Source organism: Magallana gigas, chromosome 9 (genome assembly GCF_963853765.1).
Source record: "Magallana gigas chromosome 9, xbMagGiga1.1, whole genome shotgun sequence".
Taxonomy (NCBI): Eukaryota; Metazoa; Mollusca; class Bivalvia; order Ostreida; family Ostreidae; genus Magallana; species Magallana gigas.
This window is the reverse complement of record NC_088861.1, coordinates 16,812,951-16,834,287: the sequence shown is the minus strand read 5'-3', so window position 1 is coordinate 16,834,287 and position 21,337 is coordinate 16,812,951. Positions and strand designations below refer to the sequence as shown.

The following is a 21,337-nucleotide window of genomic DNA, read 5'->3' as shown; positions in this document are numbered from 1 at the left end:
CCACGTTTTGAACCCGAGCCCAAATATTGCTTATATTTGAATACCGTTATCATGTATGTTGTTGATCCTACAACATGATATGACATTCTGCGCTTTAAAGGAGCGTTATTCGTCAAAGAACTATCATATCATATCTGCAGTTCAACCATGACGCTATGGCGTAAAAGAAGCAAAAAATGTTGTCACAATGCTTTTGAACGTCGGTTAAATGCACGAGGCTATATTTGGGCATTGACTGAATTGGCTTTGGTTAATTAGGTTATATTTACTCGGTCAATGTAAGGGATAGTTGCAAGATAATATTACTTATTAGGTTTGCTACTGACCGACTACAGAAATATATTGGGTTGATCAATCTCTAAGGGTGCTTTCCATTTCACCGGCGATTGCTGGAACGCGCGTCGTGCAACGCAATATACCGTTGCCGATTATAGTCTGGTCCAAGATATTTTTGCCGCATATTTCCTTAAATTATTCGATATTTCTAAATACCTCTTGGTTTAGACAATGTTCATTCAATAGTATGAAAAAATCCCAAGATTTTCCCGTTGAAACGCCCCCTCTAGGTTGTCGGGTATCAATACAGGGCTAAGAATAAAAAGTCCCCGAGGGGTTTCTATTGCCAAAGAGATAAAGACGCCCGGATGAAAACGTTGAAAAATTGCGCAAAGTGTCCCGAATACTTCCGAATGGAGAAAAGATGTCAACATTCCCCATTATAAATCTCCGTAAGAAATCTGTTTTCGTTACTGTGAATTTTTACGAGTAAAATATGATAATATGTGAATGAATTTATCATGGAAATTTTCCTATTCATCGATTACAATTGCACTACTTTCATAGGTATGTGTATTTTTATGAAAGATCGTTCAAATATGCAGCATAAATATTTTGGGTCAGAATATAGGAAACAATATGGCGTCATAGTTATCATATTCTACAAAACCAGAATTACTTATACAAGAATTTGTCCAACTACATTGAAATATGTCCTTGCTAGAGCATTTTGATGTTGCCAAACGTTCCATTTACGTCACCATTTCTCGATGACGTCGTCGATGAGGCAACGTTAATGGAAAGCGCGTTATTGTATCGAGGACTATGAAGTGACACATTTATTCACAAATAGTGATCATGATCCACGCAAAATCATGTACATGATGCCTAACATCTCATCCAATTTTACTTATTTAAACTCTTCAAAATTATCAATCTCACTTTTTAAATACTCTTTAAAGATCTTCGCTTCACCCATGTTAACCTAAAATGTTTTGTTGCTATTCAATTTTAAACATTTTTACCCTTTCTTCTGCAGAGATTTGAGCAAATTTCGACGATGCCATTTTGTTCTGCTCCATAGACAGCGAAGTAAGAACTACTCCAAATATTTTAAGAACTTACAGCATGCCCTTTCTGTATTAAATAATATAAAATGTCGAAATGAGAAGGCGAAGAGTCGTCCAATGACGCTCATATTGCCTAGTATTTATTCTCACCGAACTAACATAAAGATAAATAAAGCAGTCACGTGCTATGTTTAAACCAATGAAAATACGACATTTCAGTCCAAGAGAAAACGAAATGATTTATATAGTTTTTAACAGTCTTTAAGCGGCATTTTGTATTTGATTTTATTGGGAACTACTACATTGTTGATTGGTTTAACATATATACATGTAATGATATTGTCATATAGCTTAATTATATATTTTTTGCAGTTTATATCCAATGTCTATTCTTTACACAATGCTTTTTGAAACTTGTTTTCGTCATTTATTTTGAAATTAGTTGTCTTATCTAAATGTTAAATTGTATGATGTTATTGCGGTTTTCCTTCACTTCTTTACAGAATTTATTTATTGATGAAACAATTCCTGTTTTTTTAAAGATGCTTACTCACACCTGCTAAAGTGCTGAGGGTAGACCATCACTGAAACATGTGTGTTGCAAGAGTGATTTTGTAAATTAGGTTGTTCTTTTTTTAAACTTTTTAACGTTTTTTAACTTTCCGTATACGTTTTAAATTGAGTTTCATTTGTAACCTTGCACATATGAGTGGCCACTATGAGCATCGAATCGGTTGTACATGGTTAATCTTGACTATTTGTAACACATGTAATACGTTTTAATTGTTTTTTTCCCAACAATTTTAAAAATGTTAAATCACAATATATTTAAGCTTTCAATGTATTAAGGCCTTTGTCTAGTAAAGAATGTAAGAAGGTTTTTTTGTTGTTAGACGTCATTATTTATGTGATATATCATTTGTGTGTACTTAACGCTTTTAATGACTTTTTTAAAATGAAACATTTTCTTGACTTTTCATGCTTAGTGGACCTGGAGATATGGTAACTATTCATTTTAATATTTATAGCTTTTTTCTTTAAAGCTTTCTGGATTTTAAGTGCAAACAAAGGAGGAAAGATCATTAAGTGTTAATTCAGGACGGATCATTAAGTGTTAATTCAGGACGCCCACCTCACATGATGCATAATTTTTAGGTGCTTTTTTGATAATGACTTTTTCTGCAAATTACCGTTAATCGGATAAACTAAGAGCATGGTTTATATTTAACAAGAAAGCCTGTATCGTATCTGAGAAATTTATTACCCTAAGGTATGGGGTTTTGGTGTAAGGGTATACTGCAGTGGGCATTAATTTCTGCTTTATAAAATTTTTAATTTATATAATACTATTTTAGCATATCGTAATGTTATTGATGAGCAAAAAGTCGTCTTACAAAATTATTAAATTTACGAACTCGGGATCATAATTATGTGGGGATGGGACGCTGGTCAAGAAATGGACATGGAGTATCTCTAGCATTTTCTGGAATATTAAATAGGAAAATTAAGTATAAAGATTAATATGATAAATAATATATCATTAAGCCCTCCATTTCAATTTCTCATAACAGAGCATAAAAATCTCATAGCATTATAATATTGAAATCTCATAGCATATCATTAACATCGCATGCCAAAGCATAGCATTAAATTGTAAATTGTAAAAGATATGCATGAAATAACTGTACATGTACGAGCAGCGTGACTTTTAATTTACTCATGTGATTTTTATTAGCATTCAAATATTGTGACGCCATAATAAAACTTATTTACTAGTATCCTTTGAGCACCCTTTCTGCGTTATGGTGGTATATCTACAGTAGCTTTACACATACTTTATGTGCAAAATATGTGGAATGTAAATATTGATGAGTATACCAGATAGTATGATTAAATTTCAAAATGGTTTTTCTAATGCATCTATTTCATTATTTGCGTCAGCAATGACTTATGTATTGATGAATATGGCATCTGAATGAGTAATTACTAATACATACCAGATTTCACTGTCTTTGAAGTATCAACCAGTAACAAAATGAGAGCAGAAAATATGTTGAGCGTATCTTACTGCTGTCGTTCTGCTTCTTGCTTTCTGGTTCTGCATAAAAATTTGATCACGAATTCTTCCGTGATATTCTTCTCAAACGATTTCTCATCATATGAAATAAAAGGACCATGTGGCTTATTACCATCTATCTGTTGTATGAACATTATAAAATTTTAATTTAAAATATTACATATGTAGGTATCATCAAATGATATTGTATTATCAGCTGATGATATTCTGTAATGTTTCCCAGCAGCTCATTCATGAGCTTCTCATCCACATTTCCCTGATATATCTGTTTCTGTATCTATTAATAAAATCAAGACAATGACATTTTAATAGATTTATTTTTTATAATTCAAAATTAGATTTAAGTTTCTTCATGTGTTAATTAGTCCCCTACCGGTTTCACCGGAGGGGACTTTAGCTTTCCTCTGCGTCCGTCAGTCCATCTCTCTGTCCCACTTCAGTTTTCCACACTTTTTTCTTTATGCGTTTGAGGAATAATATGAAATGTGCTCAACAGCTTAAAAATGTCAAACTACAGATCAAGTTTACACTTTTGTAGCGTCTGGTTGACATATTTTCGAGAAAATTATTTTTATATATTCCAATTTTTTAATGTTCGGGTTCGTTATCGGGTTCGGTGTGTATTGAATAAACGAGGAAAGTATGTATTCAGTAATAAAATCGTGCATTACTTGTACCATTCCTTTTATTGTTTCTAAAAAACAAAAAAGCTCTGTAAAACAGTGTCAAGTTTTATGTTATAAATTTAATCGACAGGGTTTTTTGTATTATTACAATCTGGTTCGTTATATGGTTGGTCTGTTGATTCAAGGTACAGAAGACGGTAAGAAATGATATTCTGCAAAACAGTGCATTGTTTTCACAAAGAACTACGTACAGTATCAATCTTATTTTGCCCTGTTTTAGATATTTAAAGATATCACAAGAAATTGAAATGTAACGTTTATATACACAAGAATATCCATAAACTAAGAATCTATATATAGTTACCCGATTAGACTTCCTTAAGTTTAATTGTGATGTCACAAACAATGCATTTTACCGTAATTTTAATAAAACTGAGCAGAAGACGTCAATTCCTAAGTAGATTTTTGAATAGAAAAATGTCTGTCGCCCACAATGAAACTCGCATTTTAACTTCATCATGTGATATCACATAAAATATATTAAATTCGTTGTGGGCGACGGCTGCGGACACATTTTCCTTTACAAATAACTATGAGAAAATGTGCCATTTTTTATCATTTTTTTTTACCAAATCTTGGAAATATGCCAAAATGTTTAAGTCATAACTATTTATTCAAACAAGATAAAAATGTTTAACTTGGTACTTTTTAGGGCAAATATTGAAAGAAACTGTACCTTCTTCTTTCTACCAGCAAATACTTAATGGACTTGGCGAAATTACAGGAGATAAAATAGAGAGTATTGCATTGTATATAAGCCATTTTTATTTTAATTCTGTTTTTCTATCTCTGATTAAAGCATAACATCTCGTTTAAAATAGTTTTGAAATAGATGTATGCTTCGAAGCTTTCATAAAAAAGTACAAACCGGTAGGGGACGTGTATTGCTTATGTAATACTCTCAGAATGCTTGGTTTTTAGCTCACCTGAGCTGAAAGCTCAAGTGAGCTATTCTGATCACATTTTGTCTGTCGTCCGTCTGTCCGTCTGTCTGTCCGTAAACTTTTCACATTTTCAACATCTTCTCAAGAACTAATAGGCCAATTTCAACCAAACTTAGCACAAATCATCCTTAGGCAAAGGGGATTCAAAGTTGTGAAAATTAAGGGTCACACCCGTTTTCAAGGGGAGATAATTAGAAATTAATGAAAAATTTCGAGAAATTTTCAAAAATCTTCTTCTCAAGAACCAGAAAGCCAGGAAAGCTGAAACTTGTGTGGAAGCATCCTCAGGTAGTGTGGATTCAAAGTTGTGAAAACCATGACCCTCGGAGGTAGGGTGGGGCCACAATGGGGGGTCGAAGTTTTACATAGGAATATATAGAGTAAATCTTTAAAAATCTTCTTCTCAGAAACTAAACAGCCAGGAAAGCTGAAACTTGTGTGGAAGCATCCTCAGGTAGTTTAGATTCAAAGTTGTGAAATTCATGACCCTCGGAGGTAGGGTGGGGCCACAATGGGGGGTCGAAGTTTTACATAGGAATATATAGAGTAAATCTTTAAAAATCTTCTTCTCAGAAACTAAACAGCCAGGAAAGCTGAAACTTGTTTGCAAGCATCCTCAGGTAGTGTAGATTCAAAGTTGTGAAAATCATGACCCCTGGGGGTAGCGTGGGGCCACAATGGGGGGTCGAAGTTTTACATAGGTATATATAGAGTATATCTTTAAAAATCGTCTTCTCAGAAACTAAACAGCCAGGAAAGCTGAAACTTGTGTGGAAGCATCCTCAGGTAGTGTAGATTCAAAGTTGTGAAATTCATGACCCCCGGGGGTAGGGTGGGGCCACAATGGGGGGTCGAAGTTTTACATAGGAATATATAGAGTAAATCTTTAAAAATCTTCTTCTCAGAAACTAAACAGCCAGGAAATCTGAAACTTGTGTGGAAGCATCCTCAGGTAGTGTAGATTCAAAGTTGTGAAAACCATGACCCTCGGAGGTAGGGTGGGGCCACAATGGGGGGTCGAAGTTTTACATAGGAATATATAGAGTAAATCTTTAAAAATCTTCTTCTCAGAAACTAATCGGCCAGGAAAGCTGAAACTTGTGTGGAAGCATCCTCAGGTAGTGTAGATTCAAAGTTGTGAAAATCATGACCCCTGGGGGTAGCGTGGGGCCACAATGGGGGGTCGAAGTTTTACATAGGTATATATAGAGTATATCTTTAAAAATCTTCTTCTCAGAAACTAAACAGCCAGGAAAGCTGAAACTTGTGTGGAAGCATCCTCAGGTAGTGTAGATTCAAAGTTGTGAAATTCATGACCCCCGGGGGTAGGGTGGGGCCACAATGGGGGGTCGAAGTTTTACATAGGAATATATAGAGTAAATCTTTAAAAATCTTCTTCTCAGAAACTAAACAGCCAGGAAAGCTGAAAGTTGTGTTGAAGCATCCTCAGGTAGTGTAGATTCAAAGTTGTGAAAATCATGACCCCCGGGGGTAGGGTGGGCCCACAATGGGAGGTCAAAGTTTTACATAGGTATATATAGAGTATATCTTTAAAAATCTTCTTCTCAGAAACTAAACAGCCAGGAAAGCTGAAACTTGTGTTGAAGCATCCTCAGGTAGTGTAGATTCAAAGTTGTGAAAATCATGACCCCCGGGGGTAGGGTGGGCCCACAATGGGAGGTCAAAGTTTTACATAGGTATATATAGAGTATATCTTTAAAAATCTTCTTCTCAGAAACTAAACAGCCAGGAAAGCTGAAACTTGTGTGGAAGTATCCTCAGGTAGTGTAGATTCAAAGTTGTGAAAATCATGACCCCTGGGGGTAGGGTGAGGCCACATTGGGGGGGGGGGGTGTTAAAGTTTTACATAGGAATATATAGAGCAAATCTTTAAAAATCTTCTTCTTAGAAACGGATCAGCAAGATGAAACTTTATAATTGTTAAGACTTTGGTTCCAGGACAATTCTTCAGCCTCACAAGAAGGTTCAGAGTTTGATGCAGCAAAATATCCCATATATAAACAATTGAAAAGGATCTTTTTGAAAACTGCAATACTCAACATGTGATATGACTATAAAATTGAGGCAGGCAGCTATTTCTTCATTAAAATCTTATTGTATTTCTGTATTGAGTTATTGCCCTTGATTTATTGATTCTTGATTATTTTAATTAATGCATCCACTGTTAACCAATTATTGTGATGATTATTTTTATACAATAATAAATATTCAATGTATATAAGTTGTTCTGCGTAAGTAGTTTTGGGTTAGGCTGGATTAGTTTGTTTATTTTTGATTTCCAATTTTTAGATACTATGAATTATTTTAGGCCAGCACATATATAGGGACAGTGTCTCTTCCATTACAATGTGCGACTGTTTGGGGTTAAACTTGAACAGGTATGGATAGAGTGAGTGTGTGGACACCCCTGCTCTATCTAATCTTCGTGTTTTCTAACCTATGATACAGAGTGTGTGCTCTTTCCTGCCCTGTATAGCATTAATACAAGTGTGCGGTTGCGTTATCCCTGCTTGCATTAACATTGGTACCTGTTGAGTTGCGTAGGTGTGCGGACATCCCTGCCTGCGTAACGTTGAGTCCCTATACATGTGCAGGAGCGGTAACTAAAGTCTGCTCTTGTAAATATTGGCAGCAATCAGGGCTATCCGAGTTCGAAGGGGGGAAAATGGATTTTATTTATACAGGATCTACATGTATTATTGTACATTGTCCAGATTGTTTGTATTATGACTCCATTAAGCTGACTTTATCATACCTATTGTTCCTCAGGTGAGCGATGTGGCCCATGGGCCTCTTGTTTTTTTATGAAATCCCATGGAACAGTTCATTGTTTTTCTCAGATTAACTTTATACAAGTCTTATTACTTATAAACTCTCTATTTTGCATATTGAATATTTAAGAGATAAAGAGCAATTTAAAAAGTTCACCGGTATATAAACTTAGTTGGTCACGTGATTAAATCCTATAAAGCTTGAAGGCTTCTCGAAAGATTTGATCACGTACATGTACTAGCCAAGTTCATTTCCCGGTGAACATTTTTTTAATTGCAGTTTATTACTTATGTTTACGTTTTAGAATCGCACATTGATTGTTCAGAATCATCAATATAACGATGTTTTACGTTTACAAAAATGTATTTGCTCTGCAGAACACAGAGCATGGACCTGTAGAGCGCGGAGTTTTTACACACAATGATCATATTATTGAACAGATTATTATTATTATTATTAATATTATTATATGACAATGGAAATATCACAGAAATGGCAGAAAAGCAATTACTAGTATTAGGTTAAGTTTGAAACCATGGAAACCAACTATGATAAAAAAAACCCCAACTTTTATCATTGTTTGTACATCGAACTTGAAGACAGTTATACAATGTATGTATGTTTATTTTAATCGTATTGTTGATCATTCTGAACCATATTGGCATGGTCGAAGGTCCTGAAATCAACAGGGTCGACATTTCGAAACTATGGTAGACTAGCAATCAACTGGCCCAATATTTATTAAAATGCACTTCAAGCAAGTACTAAGAAATTAATTTATGAATCTTTCTCAACAAAAACAGCAAAGAGCTAATTTGATTAATCCAGCTTTACTCTGAATTTAAATCATCGTAATACAAACATAGAAACCCAATGACGAACCCTATGATATATCGTTTGCAAGGACTGAAGATTCACTAATTAAAAACAAGTAATGTTGTGAGGATAAATTAAATTTAACTGACAGGACAATTTAGTACAATCGTCGAATTTAGGACCGAGTAATGACTGCACACGATTTTGTAGATGAATTTATACTTTGTATATTGAAGTAACGAAATGTTAAAAGGGGCAAGGTCACGATTTTGGTCAAATTCTAATCTTCTGTTTTTATTATTTAAAGTGCTTTAGGAATGCATTTTTAATGATCATATAAAATTTGAGAGTTAGTCGTTAAGTTATAAGCAAGATACAGGGCTCACAATTCTTTGTCATGTAAACAAGGCTCGTACCGTGTTTTTGTTTACATAGATTTAACATATCTGTACATAGTCTTTCTCAAGCTGATTTGTCTATTTTTTATTGATTTTAAGCATAAATAAAGAGTTCCTAATGTTTAACACATTCATTTAATGTCTAAAACTGGAATTTTCACTCCAACATTCAAAATGTAAACAAAAGCTTTCTTCTATTCTCTTTTTTATCGATTTCAGCTGCATTTCTTTTACAGGTATGTGTATTTTTATTAAAAACGATCAAAAAGTGATGGAAGCAATATAACTTGGGACAAACTATAATTAATTAGTTTTTCTATCTTTAGCGTATTAATCAATATGTTTTACAGTGCGACCATTGGGGCGAGCGCAGCATGTGGTCAAATATTGAATTATGATAAATTAATTTTCATTATTCATAATTTATAAGATCTTTTTATTTATTTATAAGTAGAATTTATCTCAGATACATTATTACTGAATAATAAAGATTTTGAAATAATGTTCGTTGCAGTTTATTTCCTCTGCAACAGACATTTTCTTAAACTTACATATTAAAATATGACTAATCGACCGTTTAAAAAAATATAATTTTGTATATTTAATTTACGTACAAAAAATTTGCTGATCATATAAGTAAAATGAAGTCTCCCCCCCCCCCTTTGGAGCTTGGATTAATTGGAGTGAAAAAAAGATACCATTGAGCAGCTAAAGAGCTAAACGCATACTATGCACTCTCCATTCCCCACCGTGGATTAGATTAGAACTTGCCTGATTTTGAGAATTTTCTTTTTCTTTATGTTTGTGAAGATTTTTTAAATGAGGCTGCCACGCCCCTTTCAAATCAAAGTACTGAAGAACTGACGGGAGTTGATTTTGTCGATGTTTATTTATTTTAAAATCAATGATATGTTATTTTGCATGACAAGTACATGAAGTTTCTAATATGAATTACGCACATTTTTATAATACGAATTTTTTTACTTTTTGGACAAGAATGCCGAGAAACCCCCATATAAATCATGTTAAATAATATTTAGAGATTAAATTAATTCAATCAAACTATGTATCAGTAATAGAAATATTTCTCGAAAATTGTAAGGATCCAAGCAATATTGAACCCTAATCTCGTTCAACCAAACACTCGGCTGATACCGTAAATCTCCGACAAGGATTTACGGAGACAGCCGAGCGTCGAGTTGAACGAGACTATTTTGATTTCTGGCGTAGGAATACATACGACTACAAAAAATATTTAAATTGTTCATACCATTTAAAATCTGACTATTTTCAAGGTATTTATAAATATGTTTCCTTGAAAAACAATGCTTTAGCCTACATTACATCGAATTATTCAATTATTTTCAAGAACTAAGTCTTGTCAACAGCAATGATTTGTGCTGAGGTCCAAACACTGTTTCACTTTCGGTTTGTCTGAGTAACTGCATAGGAGAGTTGATTAAAATCAACTCCCAAAAACGTTCCTGGATATTATCGTAAATATTATAGTGAATAAAATAAATGTAAGCATTCATCCAAATAAGAGCAAGTTACAACTGTTTCCTATCTCTGAAGAAATGTCCCCTTTCGTTAGCTCTGCAAATTTTTGAGAAGTTTTTAGTGTTTATATTTCAGCAAATTTACAATAACTAGTTAGATTAATTTACCCTTATTGTGACGTCAAAGTTCACGTCGGTCATGTGTCGTCTGTCTAAAAAAAAACTACCCTGAAAAAAAAACTACGCAAAATAAACTGTTTTATTACTTAAAAAGCATGATGTTCTTAAAATTACACATTTTATCTGTTTCCCAAAAGTTTTACTTTGATACTCGCGAGAAGGTGGGAACGCCAAGCATATTTGGAATCTTAAAATCTATAAACTGTACATGTTTTGTGTCGAAAGGCCCCAAACGGGAAAATTCTGACGTTCTGTTATATGTATTATAATAAATGTGTTGTCAATGTATAAATATAATGGTTAATTGGACCGATTCGCAACCATCTTCAGATCTTGCAGATTGCAATATCTGATATGTTTTCTGTTGTGAGCACACAAACCTGTTTATATGAACTCTAACAAATGTAAACAAACCTGTCGTATTACCTCGTTCTGCATGCTGCTTTTCTGAATTACTATTCCCGCGCACATGCGCAAATCCACCTCAAACGTTAATCGTTTATGAATATGCATAGGTAAATCGCCGTTCTTCGTTTTAAAATTATGGCTAGTACCTCGTTAATAGTGATCAAAAAATTGCAAAATTTTCTATAATCTTCTTTTTCATACAACTCGTCATGCTGACACAATTTGGGTGTGGTTTTCAACTTTACAAAAATGCCGTTAAACACGGTGTATATACAGTACCCGCAACATTATTTTTTACAAGTTAAACGATAGGATAGGATTCACGCATGATATGATAGCATTAACGCACGATAGAACAGTATACACGCACGAAAGGATAGGATTAACGCACGAAAGAACAGTATACACGCACGATATGATAGGATTGATAGACGATAGGAAAGGATAAACGATGTTCATGATAAACGTATAATCGCTTTAAACGATATTTACGAACACACTGATAATGGCAGAATTTGAGAGAGAACACGTACAAATAAAGATTTACGTGGAATTTCTTTTTAGTAACAATTGCCGAGTTGTTAATCATCGCTGCATCATTTATATAATGTATAAAAATGACCAGTTAATTTTTTTTTCAACTAAAATTATGAGCTTTAATGATCAATAAATTTTCTGTATTGTTAAAATTGTTTTCATTACCGAACACCCTAGCCGATCGCCGCGAATATTTCATCCCGAGATTAAATCACTCGGAAAATAGCAGGTTTCATTATCTAAATTTAATTCTTGTATAAAGTAATATAAAATCTATCATAAATACATTTCTTTCTGCATAAGAAAATGATGCATTAAAAACGAGTTATTACAGACAAGTTGAATAAATATTTACGCAGATACACATTCCATGTACGATTTGTTAACATTGTTTTCATTACCACACACCCTAGCTGATTGTCGAGAACATTTCAGCCTGAAATCAAATATCAAACGGAAAATAACGGGTTCAAAAAACAACTCGGGTTTTAATTAAATATTAATAATATCATAAATAGTTTTGTTTTAGTAAAATATGATGCAACAAAATCATATTGCATAAAAGTTAATGTCTACGCAGGTATACACTCTGCGTACGATTTAATATATTCGATATACAGGTAAATATGTTACCTTGTTCCTAAGAACTTCGTTTTTCGTTTTCAATGTTAACAGATATGATTTACATATAATATTGGTTAATTTTGATCTAAAAAAACTCCAAAATTAGTATCCTGACGGAATGTTGAATAGGATTTTACAATTCTTGTTCGATAAATATTCGTATACGGCGCACCGAACGAGTTGCAACTTAGTAATAAATTTACTTGCTTATGAAAAGGCACCAAAGGATAAACGGAAGAATTGTTGAACTTAAACGATAAACCTGATAGAATTAACGCACGATAGGATAGGATTAACGCACGATAGAACCGTATACACGCACGATAGGATAGAATTAACGCACGATAGAACAGTATACACGCACGATACGATAGGATTGATACACGATACGATAGGATAGGATTGTAAAAAATAACGTTGCGGGTACTGTACCTTTAAATAGTCATATTTTAAAAGATTGTATTTGTTATATTAAGATGCAAAATGAACTGAAGGGAATTTTTAAAAAGGTCCAACCATATGAAATATTAAGGGGTATACAAACACGTATTGTTCATCATCTTGACAAGCAATTAAAAAAGGGTGAATTCTCAAATTCTCAAATTCATGAAAAAAACCCTAATTGTAACTTCAGTTCACTCAGAATTCCTTAATTATTTGCAGTTTCTTTTATTACATGCTCTTACAAAAGTGGAAGGGGGGGGGGGCAAATTCATGGTATTTCCATTTAGTATATAAAGTTAAGAAAGTGCCTGCTGCAAAAAAGTGGGGAGGGGGAAGCAGCCCTCACCCCAACCCCCGATGATGTAAACTCATTGTGTGCTCTGGGGTATTCGCATGATCCCAACGGACTCGAACACTAATCGGAGCGCAAAAACTATGAATGAGACATTTTGGCGCGAAATCATGATTTAACATTCACGAAACGACTGATATCTTGATCAAATTGTTTGAATGAAATCATCTATTGGCAGAGATCAATGGGGAGGGGGTCAGATGAATTTTTTGACATTTGTTTGGTAACACACTTGATTAGTAATTGTTAAATGTAGTCATGTAGATTTATTAAGACACACGAGTTATGCTCCCTTTTAAAGATTAATGAAATCGCCAAAATGAACGAAAATCGGGTAACACCCCGCTTTGGTGATTTAGTTCCTCCAGTAAACATTCAAGCTGTATAGATATATATCTGTTTAAATCCAAACTGATGACTCTCTTGTAAAAATGATAATCCAACACCAATTATTACTTAATATGTTGTACCGTAATAGACAATATATTACAACTTATTGCGATGACCCCCTCCCCTTTTCCACCATTCAAATATGGTAAATCTATTTTTTAATCAGGATTACACACGTGCACTGCATGGTGAAAATCCCTTTTACTTGAAAACTCTTGTTCGCTGTTGTTATTGCATCCAATAAATTAACATTTTCATCAATTGTGAATGTAAATGCTGACACCTTAAACATGCATTGGTTAGTCTTTTTTGTGAAATATCATGATATTGCTTGCTCCCATTGTCGGAGAATGCAACTTTGAAACCTTAGATATGCCTGGCGTCATGACCCCAGGCAATAACAGACCGCCTTCTGGCGGCCCTTAAAAACCATCGTCTTTTGAAATACAGTAGAAGGGAATCTGTCGTCGGAGATGAAGAATTTCTCTAAACACTTAATTTTTACAATCTAAACTCTGGTTTTCTAAGATTAAGTCTCGTTCCATCCTTCTCTATATCGTCCATAATTTAAATGTTGATCAATATTAAATAAAGCGTGTTATTTTTCACACTCATTTTGTAGGTTACCTCCCCTAAATTAGATACGTATCACTCTTTAGCGCTATCTTTGAATTATTATTTTTCAATTTTCAGCAATAAATAAACATATTCAAACGTGTAAGGTAATGCTTTATAATATTTCTTATTCATTCTATCGTTATTTCACAAACTAGTCTTAATTTAAACAAAGTTATTTCAGTTGGGAATTAGCTATTTTAAATTTGAGGGCAATACACCCCCTTCACGACGGACTGAGACAGAGAAATATTAGCCCCGAGGGCGATACAGCCCTAGCTTTTGGTTACTGTATCACCTAGTCCAAAACACGTGCATCAGGGCTGATACATGTACACTACTAGGTATGAGATCTATATTACATAATAATATTGCCGGAGAGGGTGTGATATAAATCGTATATCACACCCTTGGGGTTTATATCATATGGGTAAGCGAATTTACGGTTTATATTGCACAGGGCGGAAAGGCTACATGTATATTTTTCTATAAGTATACGATATAATAAATAAAATCAAAGACGTTGAAACAGTCTATATCAAACTATTTAACGAAGGTTTTAGTGGCTTTATAATTTTTTTTCTTTTTCCATTCGTTCAGTTGGGTTGTCCGTATACAGTTTATAAAACGGAAAAAACTGAAAACTGCCCGTGGCCACAAATTCGTATCAAGATGTTCACTAAGTTTAATTTTCTGTACTCGGTATACAATGTAATATGCGAAGATAGATGAGTATAATATATAAAGAGACAGAAGGCATATTAATAATTCATAAATATTGATTCTTACGTTACATGTAACAGGAACTCCAATATCACGGTTAATATTCTCTTAAACCTCTAAAAGTCTTGAGTTCTGGGACTTCGCGCTTTGACTCACTCCCACCCCCTCACTGCGAACCTTTAAAGTCCTCTACCGGCACGTAGCAATAGGGATCCATACGGTAGTACCCCGTCCCATTATTTTTCTTTTAAAAAATCAGTTCCAAATGCTCATAATGCTTAATACTTGAAGGGATTTGAAATGACTAATAAAATTCAAATGTCCATTCTGAATTGATACGGAATGGTAAGTTATATGTCTGAAATATCTAAAGTATTATAAATCTGTAAATTGATGTGTTTCAATAGGTTATCTAAATTACGAGATGTTTAAACACCTTGTTTGAATATATAAATCCAAATTAATTTATGTCTTAAAAAAAAAACTGCAGACAATTTGCTCTTAATTCTCAGGTTTTGGTTATATGATGTCCAAGGAAGACCATTAAAAATTGTTTAGAAGAAAATCTGATCTATTGACGGTTTACATGTCCCACTTGACTGTGTATTTCATTGAGTGTTTTTGACAGTAAACGGTGTCCGCCAAATCAGGTACATCGCAAAATGTCAAATATGTAATTATTATATAGATTACATGTAAACTCACACTAACTTGTAGAAACATCTTTTTTAGCCATATATCGTACATGCTACATGAAAATGTAATACCTGCAAGTTGTTGTCCTTTAAAAAAGGACTGCAATACGTGGACCATTTGCATGTGTTTCCAACGAAAACGTGAAAGCCTTAAAATTATCACAGATTCCACCGACTCTAGCCCCCCCGCTTTTAACCACTAAATATGTACTTTGTATTATGTACACTGTGTATGTATAGTTGACTTTTAATCTCAGAATTTTTAAAAGGGTTCATACTTCTAAAATAATAAATATTATGATCTATATTAATGAAGATTGCATGTATAGTATCAGGCATTCGGCGAATTCTACTATTTGCTCACACAATTACGCTTCGCAATACTTTGTTAATTATGCAGTGACAGCTTTGTGATTTTGGTGCATTTTTCTTGAGATTTAAACTTTTATACAACCATTATATTATATACAGTCACATAATTATTCATTCATGCTTAAATACTTAAATAATTTTAGTTGGGAAGTACTCGATCTAGCCTCGCCTTCTATTAAAGTTCAGCTACATGTGTATTCGGAAAACCACAAAACATTGCAAATTATGCTATTTGATGCATGCTGTAGTTTCGGGATAACATTACCTTATTTCATTATACTGACAGTTTATATCACATGCCGATCATTTCTTTAAAAGGAATACTTTGTTTCTGTAATGTTTACCGACAACTTTACAATTACAGCGCCTTTGAACTTACATGTGCATATGGCATGGAATCCCGATTCCGATTCAGATAAACCTATGCTAGCCTGGTTCCCTGAGCTACAAATTACGCACAGGAACCAGGCTAGCTCATGCGCAGACTGAATTTTCCCCATAGCATCCGGTTTAACCTCGCTTATATATTTTCTGCGTGGACCTCAGGGTCCACGCAATAAAGTAACTGATTCCGATGTCTATCCACGTTTGTACATGTATGTATTTCGTTTCGTAAAAGAAATTGGCACTGTATGTTTCTCTACCTACTGAAAAAGTAGTTATTTACGCTGGTGGATACATGTAAGTACGCGTTTTTTTTATATCAGTCATTACGCGTGGGTATTAAAAACGCGGATACGTGATTTACCAGTCTAAATTTTTTTTTACCGTACGGGTGGGATATTTTACACGGTTTTGAAGTTTACCGCGTAACTAGAGTAAATTCCCCACACGTGTAGATAACCTCTTTGACAGAACTTCTTTCCATTAGGAATCTACAGTATTCGTTTTTAGCAAAATAAGTATAAACTACTTGAAACATTAGACGTCTCTTTATTCCAAACATTTGGTCTTGTTACAGATCTAATGTATTTTCCAGCCTGAAAATGACGAATGCGTAGCATATACGTAGATACTGGAATAACCAGACGCTACCCAGACCTGGTCATTTCTTTTTAACCACATCGTGACGGTAGCTCCACATTGTTGGTAGGTTTTCTGGCAGTGTACTTGATGGTAAACACTGCTGTTTATCATTATTCTGCTGTTTCCCACATAGCTTGAGTGGGTTGCAATGCTCCATGAAAAGACATACAGACCCTCAGACGGGGCGGTGAAGCGGTAATTACCTCTGTTGAAAGCGTTGCCGTAGTTGATCTTCAGGGTGTTGAATGCTATGGTGGAACCACTTCTGTACGTTGTACTACTCGATGTCACGGCGGTAAAGGCCACATCATTTCTATGGGAACCTATTAAGAATAAGAATAAAAATACTTTTTAAGAGAAAACTGTTATATTGTCAAAACATTTCTCAAAGGGCATGATTATCACGAGACTAATTAATATTTTTCCACAGAGCTCTCTTAACAAATTTTTTTTTGCCTTTGTAGTAAAATTTCTGTAGCTTTGTTAAATACAGAAAACTATTATATATAAGTAAAACACGGTTTAGTATTTAAACTTATGAATTCAAATGGAACTTGCTCAAAATTTTGTAATTGGGAAATTGTGAAGCATATATTGATATCTATAACTTATTACTAATTATGTAAACTCTCAGTTTTCATTCTTCGAGTTTTTGTTTTCGCCGGTTATTTCATTTTAAGGTCGGTCGCAGGTTTAAAATTCGCGCCCTCTGCGTAGGATATTGCGCATTACTGTCGTAAAACGCAAATGTAAAGTAAAATGTTCAAATATACAATTATTGTTATTTGATGGGTTTTTTTTAAAAGAAAAGTATATCACCATGCATATAAAGAAACAATGGCAGAAGTACCTATAAACTCTTTTAACAGTGGTCTTTCTAGTGGCATATATGAGTTTGTTCAAAAGGAAGCATCTACTGCGATTGCAAAAGTATCATCTTGGGACTTGCATAATTCAGACACTTTAGAATCATCTAAACACATTTTTAATGTACTAACCTATGTCCCCGACCTTTGAAGCTAGGTCAAGGCCATGGCTCAGGGTTTCTGCCTGTTTCATGAGATTTGACAACAGACCCTTTCCTTGGGCTGGAGTTAGCCATGTTAAGACAACCAGCTGGCACAGAACAACACAAACCAAAGTTTTTGACTTCATTTTGGGAAATGCACAAAATGTGGCTGCAAAACATATAATATTATCATGCTATTTAACAATGAAAGAACGTAAGAATTTCAAATGATGCACAGTAAAATCAAGGTAATATTTAACAGATTAACTCTACAATAAAAGTAAATAAATGCAAGATATACAAACATTGTTAATTAAAAATATAAGTCTTGAGTAAATGCAAAAAATATTATGAATACATAAATATGCGCTAAAATACTACAATTCATGCAAAACAGTAAGCAAACACACGTATATCATGTACTTTAAATAAAAATGTTGCGACTCTTTCGGTAATGCCACACTGACAAAATTCTTAGTATTGTTAAACATTATAAAAAAAAAAAACAATCTCAAAATACGCCAATTTTTGCATACATTTTTTAATTCTAGTTAAACCAATCCATATCGTATAACCATTTAAGTTCAATTTCATTATTCACTTAAATGTCTTAAAAGAATTTAAAACTCGCCGTCGTTGACCAACGGCAATTTGCACACTGATTTTAATAGCAAGAAAAAAAAACCCACACCACAATGCATTTTCTTACCTGAACGTGTGCGTAAATGTACAGGTCGAACCTCCTTTGAATGGACGATGATATGGCAAGCTTCTAGCTGCATATTTATACTATTTTTAAAGCTTTTGAGAATAAGTGAAATTGTTCTTCAAATATTCTTGACGAAATATGTTGCATGTTTTAATGAATGTGCTGTAAATTTTAAGGATAAATCCAGCAATAATTTACGTAGCCTACATGTATTGATTATTTCAATAGAGTAAAAATTAGGAAAAAGAGAAAAAAACAGAAATTAAAAATTAGTGAAGTTATTTCATTCAATAACTTTTGAATTATTTGTAAATGTTATCTTCTTTTCGAAATTTTAATTTGCTGATTAAAGAGCAAATTTATAGTGTCTTTAGATTTTTCAATTCAAAACTTCTTTTTGTATACGCTTCTTCCAGCTTATTTTTAACAAATGAATACCTTTAAATCTTTATTGTATGTTATTCTTATAAAAATCATTTGAAATAGAATACAAAATAACTTTATTTTGGATTTTCAGCATGAGACGCCAACCGTTGGTCAGGATAAATATTTTTTTTTTTTATAAAACAATGAGGTTTTAATCTGACTTAAAAAACAACAATTAATAAGTCAATCATGTTGTTATCTATCCTTTTTGTGATTGAATCAGGTTATATTTAAACGTTTTATAAAATGTTCTTGAACTACGTTAATCCTTGATATGAAAGGCATTATTTTACACTTAAGAAACGCAATATGTCTAATCATATATTATGTACTCGTAGATGGTTTTGGGTCCATACGACACTGTAAGTGCAAACATGCACGTGCAACAGATGCAAGATCAAGTACTATGCAAATGTTTGTTAAATGTTCAAGAAAGATTTATGATCTATTTATCAGTAATAATACATGTAGAGCAGATGATAAATGTATATGAATTGAACATGCAGATATGTAAAATATAAAACACCATAATTATTACGCTAACATGCAGGAAAACTGTACTAGTCATTTTGATTTTGGCGACTTTCATGATTTATCATTTATTACCGCATTTATTGGTTTTGTTTAAATGAAAAGTTAGAAATTATATTTTTCCTCTCTCAAGTGAGTTAAAGACAAGTAGAAGGAGTCTTGTTGACATATTTATGATTAGCACATGACTTATATATATATATATATATCACATATTCCAAGTAGTAAAAAGCTTTATAATAAAGATGTAAATTCTTATCATATCTATACACATTTAAATTACTACAATGTGTACCTTTTTAATAGAGGGAATGCTCAAGAATTTGGTCAAAATGTATTTTTACGGTTTTAATGTTTACATGTCAATCAAATTTTGAGTGCACGTGCCAATTGTCGAGGTATAAGCGATACAGTTACTGTAGTATTCCCAGTCAATTAAGCTGAATTTCAATGAAAAAATTGTGTACATAATTTGTTAATAAAACAAACGGCATAAAAGGGCATCGAGTTATTTCGCCTCATGTTAAAATTAACCCCTGACGTCGAGACGGGTATGGTTGTAATACGACTTTGACATCGCTATGAATAAAGATCGTAATGATTAGGCAAACTACAAATAAACTTGTGTACGTATTGTTCGCTAATATTTCTGAAGTTTGCTCTGTTTACAATCGTTGCATAGAATGCGGGTTGAATAACTCCAATCATTCGGGGGACAAAACCAAGCGGTTCCCTTTTATAAACCATCCAATGATGTAATTGGTTTGTTTTTTCGTTTGCTCATAAAGAAATTATTTTTATTTACTTTGACTATTTCTAACATTGAAAGGAGACCGATTCAGCTAATATTAATAACTTTCTAAGATAAATGATTTAAATGGAAAGTTATTTGATATTAAAAGAACAAAAAAATATGACCAAACAGTTTTAATAATAACAAGAAGCCATGACCGAAGTCGTGTTTGCATTTTCAATTTTATTTTGGAACCTTAACTCAAATCTGATTCTCCTATGTTTGCAACTCCCGACTTTGTTTATTATATGTTCATGAAAAGTAGGAAATAAAAGTTAAAAGAAAAACTGAATGACTTAAGTGATCTAAAAATACATGTTCAATATATGATCACCCCCCCCCCCCCCCCCCCTGAGACACACTCACAAAGGTAAATATGGAATTTGAGAACCTGAAGCGTCCAAGAATTTCACAAATTACGAAGAGGACCTTATAGACATACATGTAATAACAACGCGTTAAATTTCTCTCACATCTCCAATGAAAACTTCATGAACATCATAATTACCCATGAAAAAATGACAATAAAAAACCGTGAACCATCTCAAACATCCATAAAACGAAATACAAATTCAAAGCAGAGCAACACGGACCTCCAAATAGATAGAGGTAGGATCAGTTGTCTAGGAGGAGTGAGCATCCTCTGCTGACCGCCGTGTGCTCTTTATCGTAATCGGAAAAGTCCTTAAACAATTAGGTGATTAATTATGGTCTAACAATTAGTATGAAAAACGTCAGTCAGCATGCGACAAAGTGGAAGATTGTATTTGCTGACAAGGTCGTTTTATCGACCATAGAACTTACGAAAAAATGACTTCAAGCGAGACTGTTGATAGTCCCGTTTTATCAACTTGTTTGTCAGTAGCTTGCATTGCTTCGTCTTAGAAACTGTTCATACGAAGAATATGCCTTTGCGTATTAAATCAACTGAGAGACAAAAACAC

General features: G+C 33.5%; 1 protein-coding gene and 1 long non-coding RNA gene across 2 annotated transcripts; one reads left to right on the top strand and one right to left on the bottom strand.

Annotated features, from left to right (window-relative positions):
* Nucleotides 1–217: 217 nt before the first annotated feature.
* Nucleotides 218–3,732, top strand: LOC136271507 (uncharacterized). Its single transcript, XR_010709386.1, has 2 exons — nucleotides 218–1,368; nucleotides 1,889–3,732. It is a non-coding gene; the product is annotated as an uncharacterized lncRNA (long non-coding RNA).
* A 13,130-nt stretch (nucleotides 3,733–16,862) lies between these two features.
* On the bottom strand, nucleotides 16,863–18,716 carry LOC105348131 (heavy metal-binding protein HIP-like). Its single transcript, XM_066071552.1, has 3 exons — nucleotides 18,644–18,716; nucleotides 17,924–18,103; nucleotides 16,863–17,248 (listed from the first exon to the last, which is right to left on the bottom strand). The coding sequence occupies exons 1-3, from the start codon at nucleotides 18,714–18,716 to the stop codon at nucleotides 16,863–16,865; spliced, it is 639 nt and encodes a 212-aa protein (XP_065927624.1).
* Nucleotides 18,717–21,337: the final 2,621 nt, after the last annotated feature.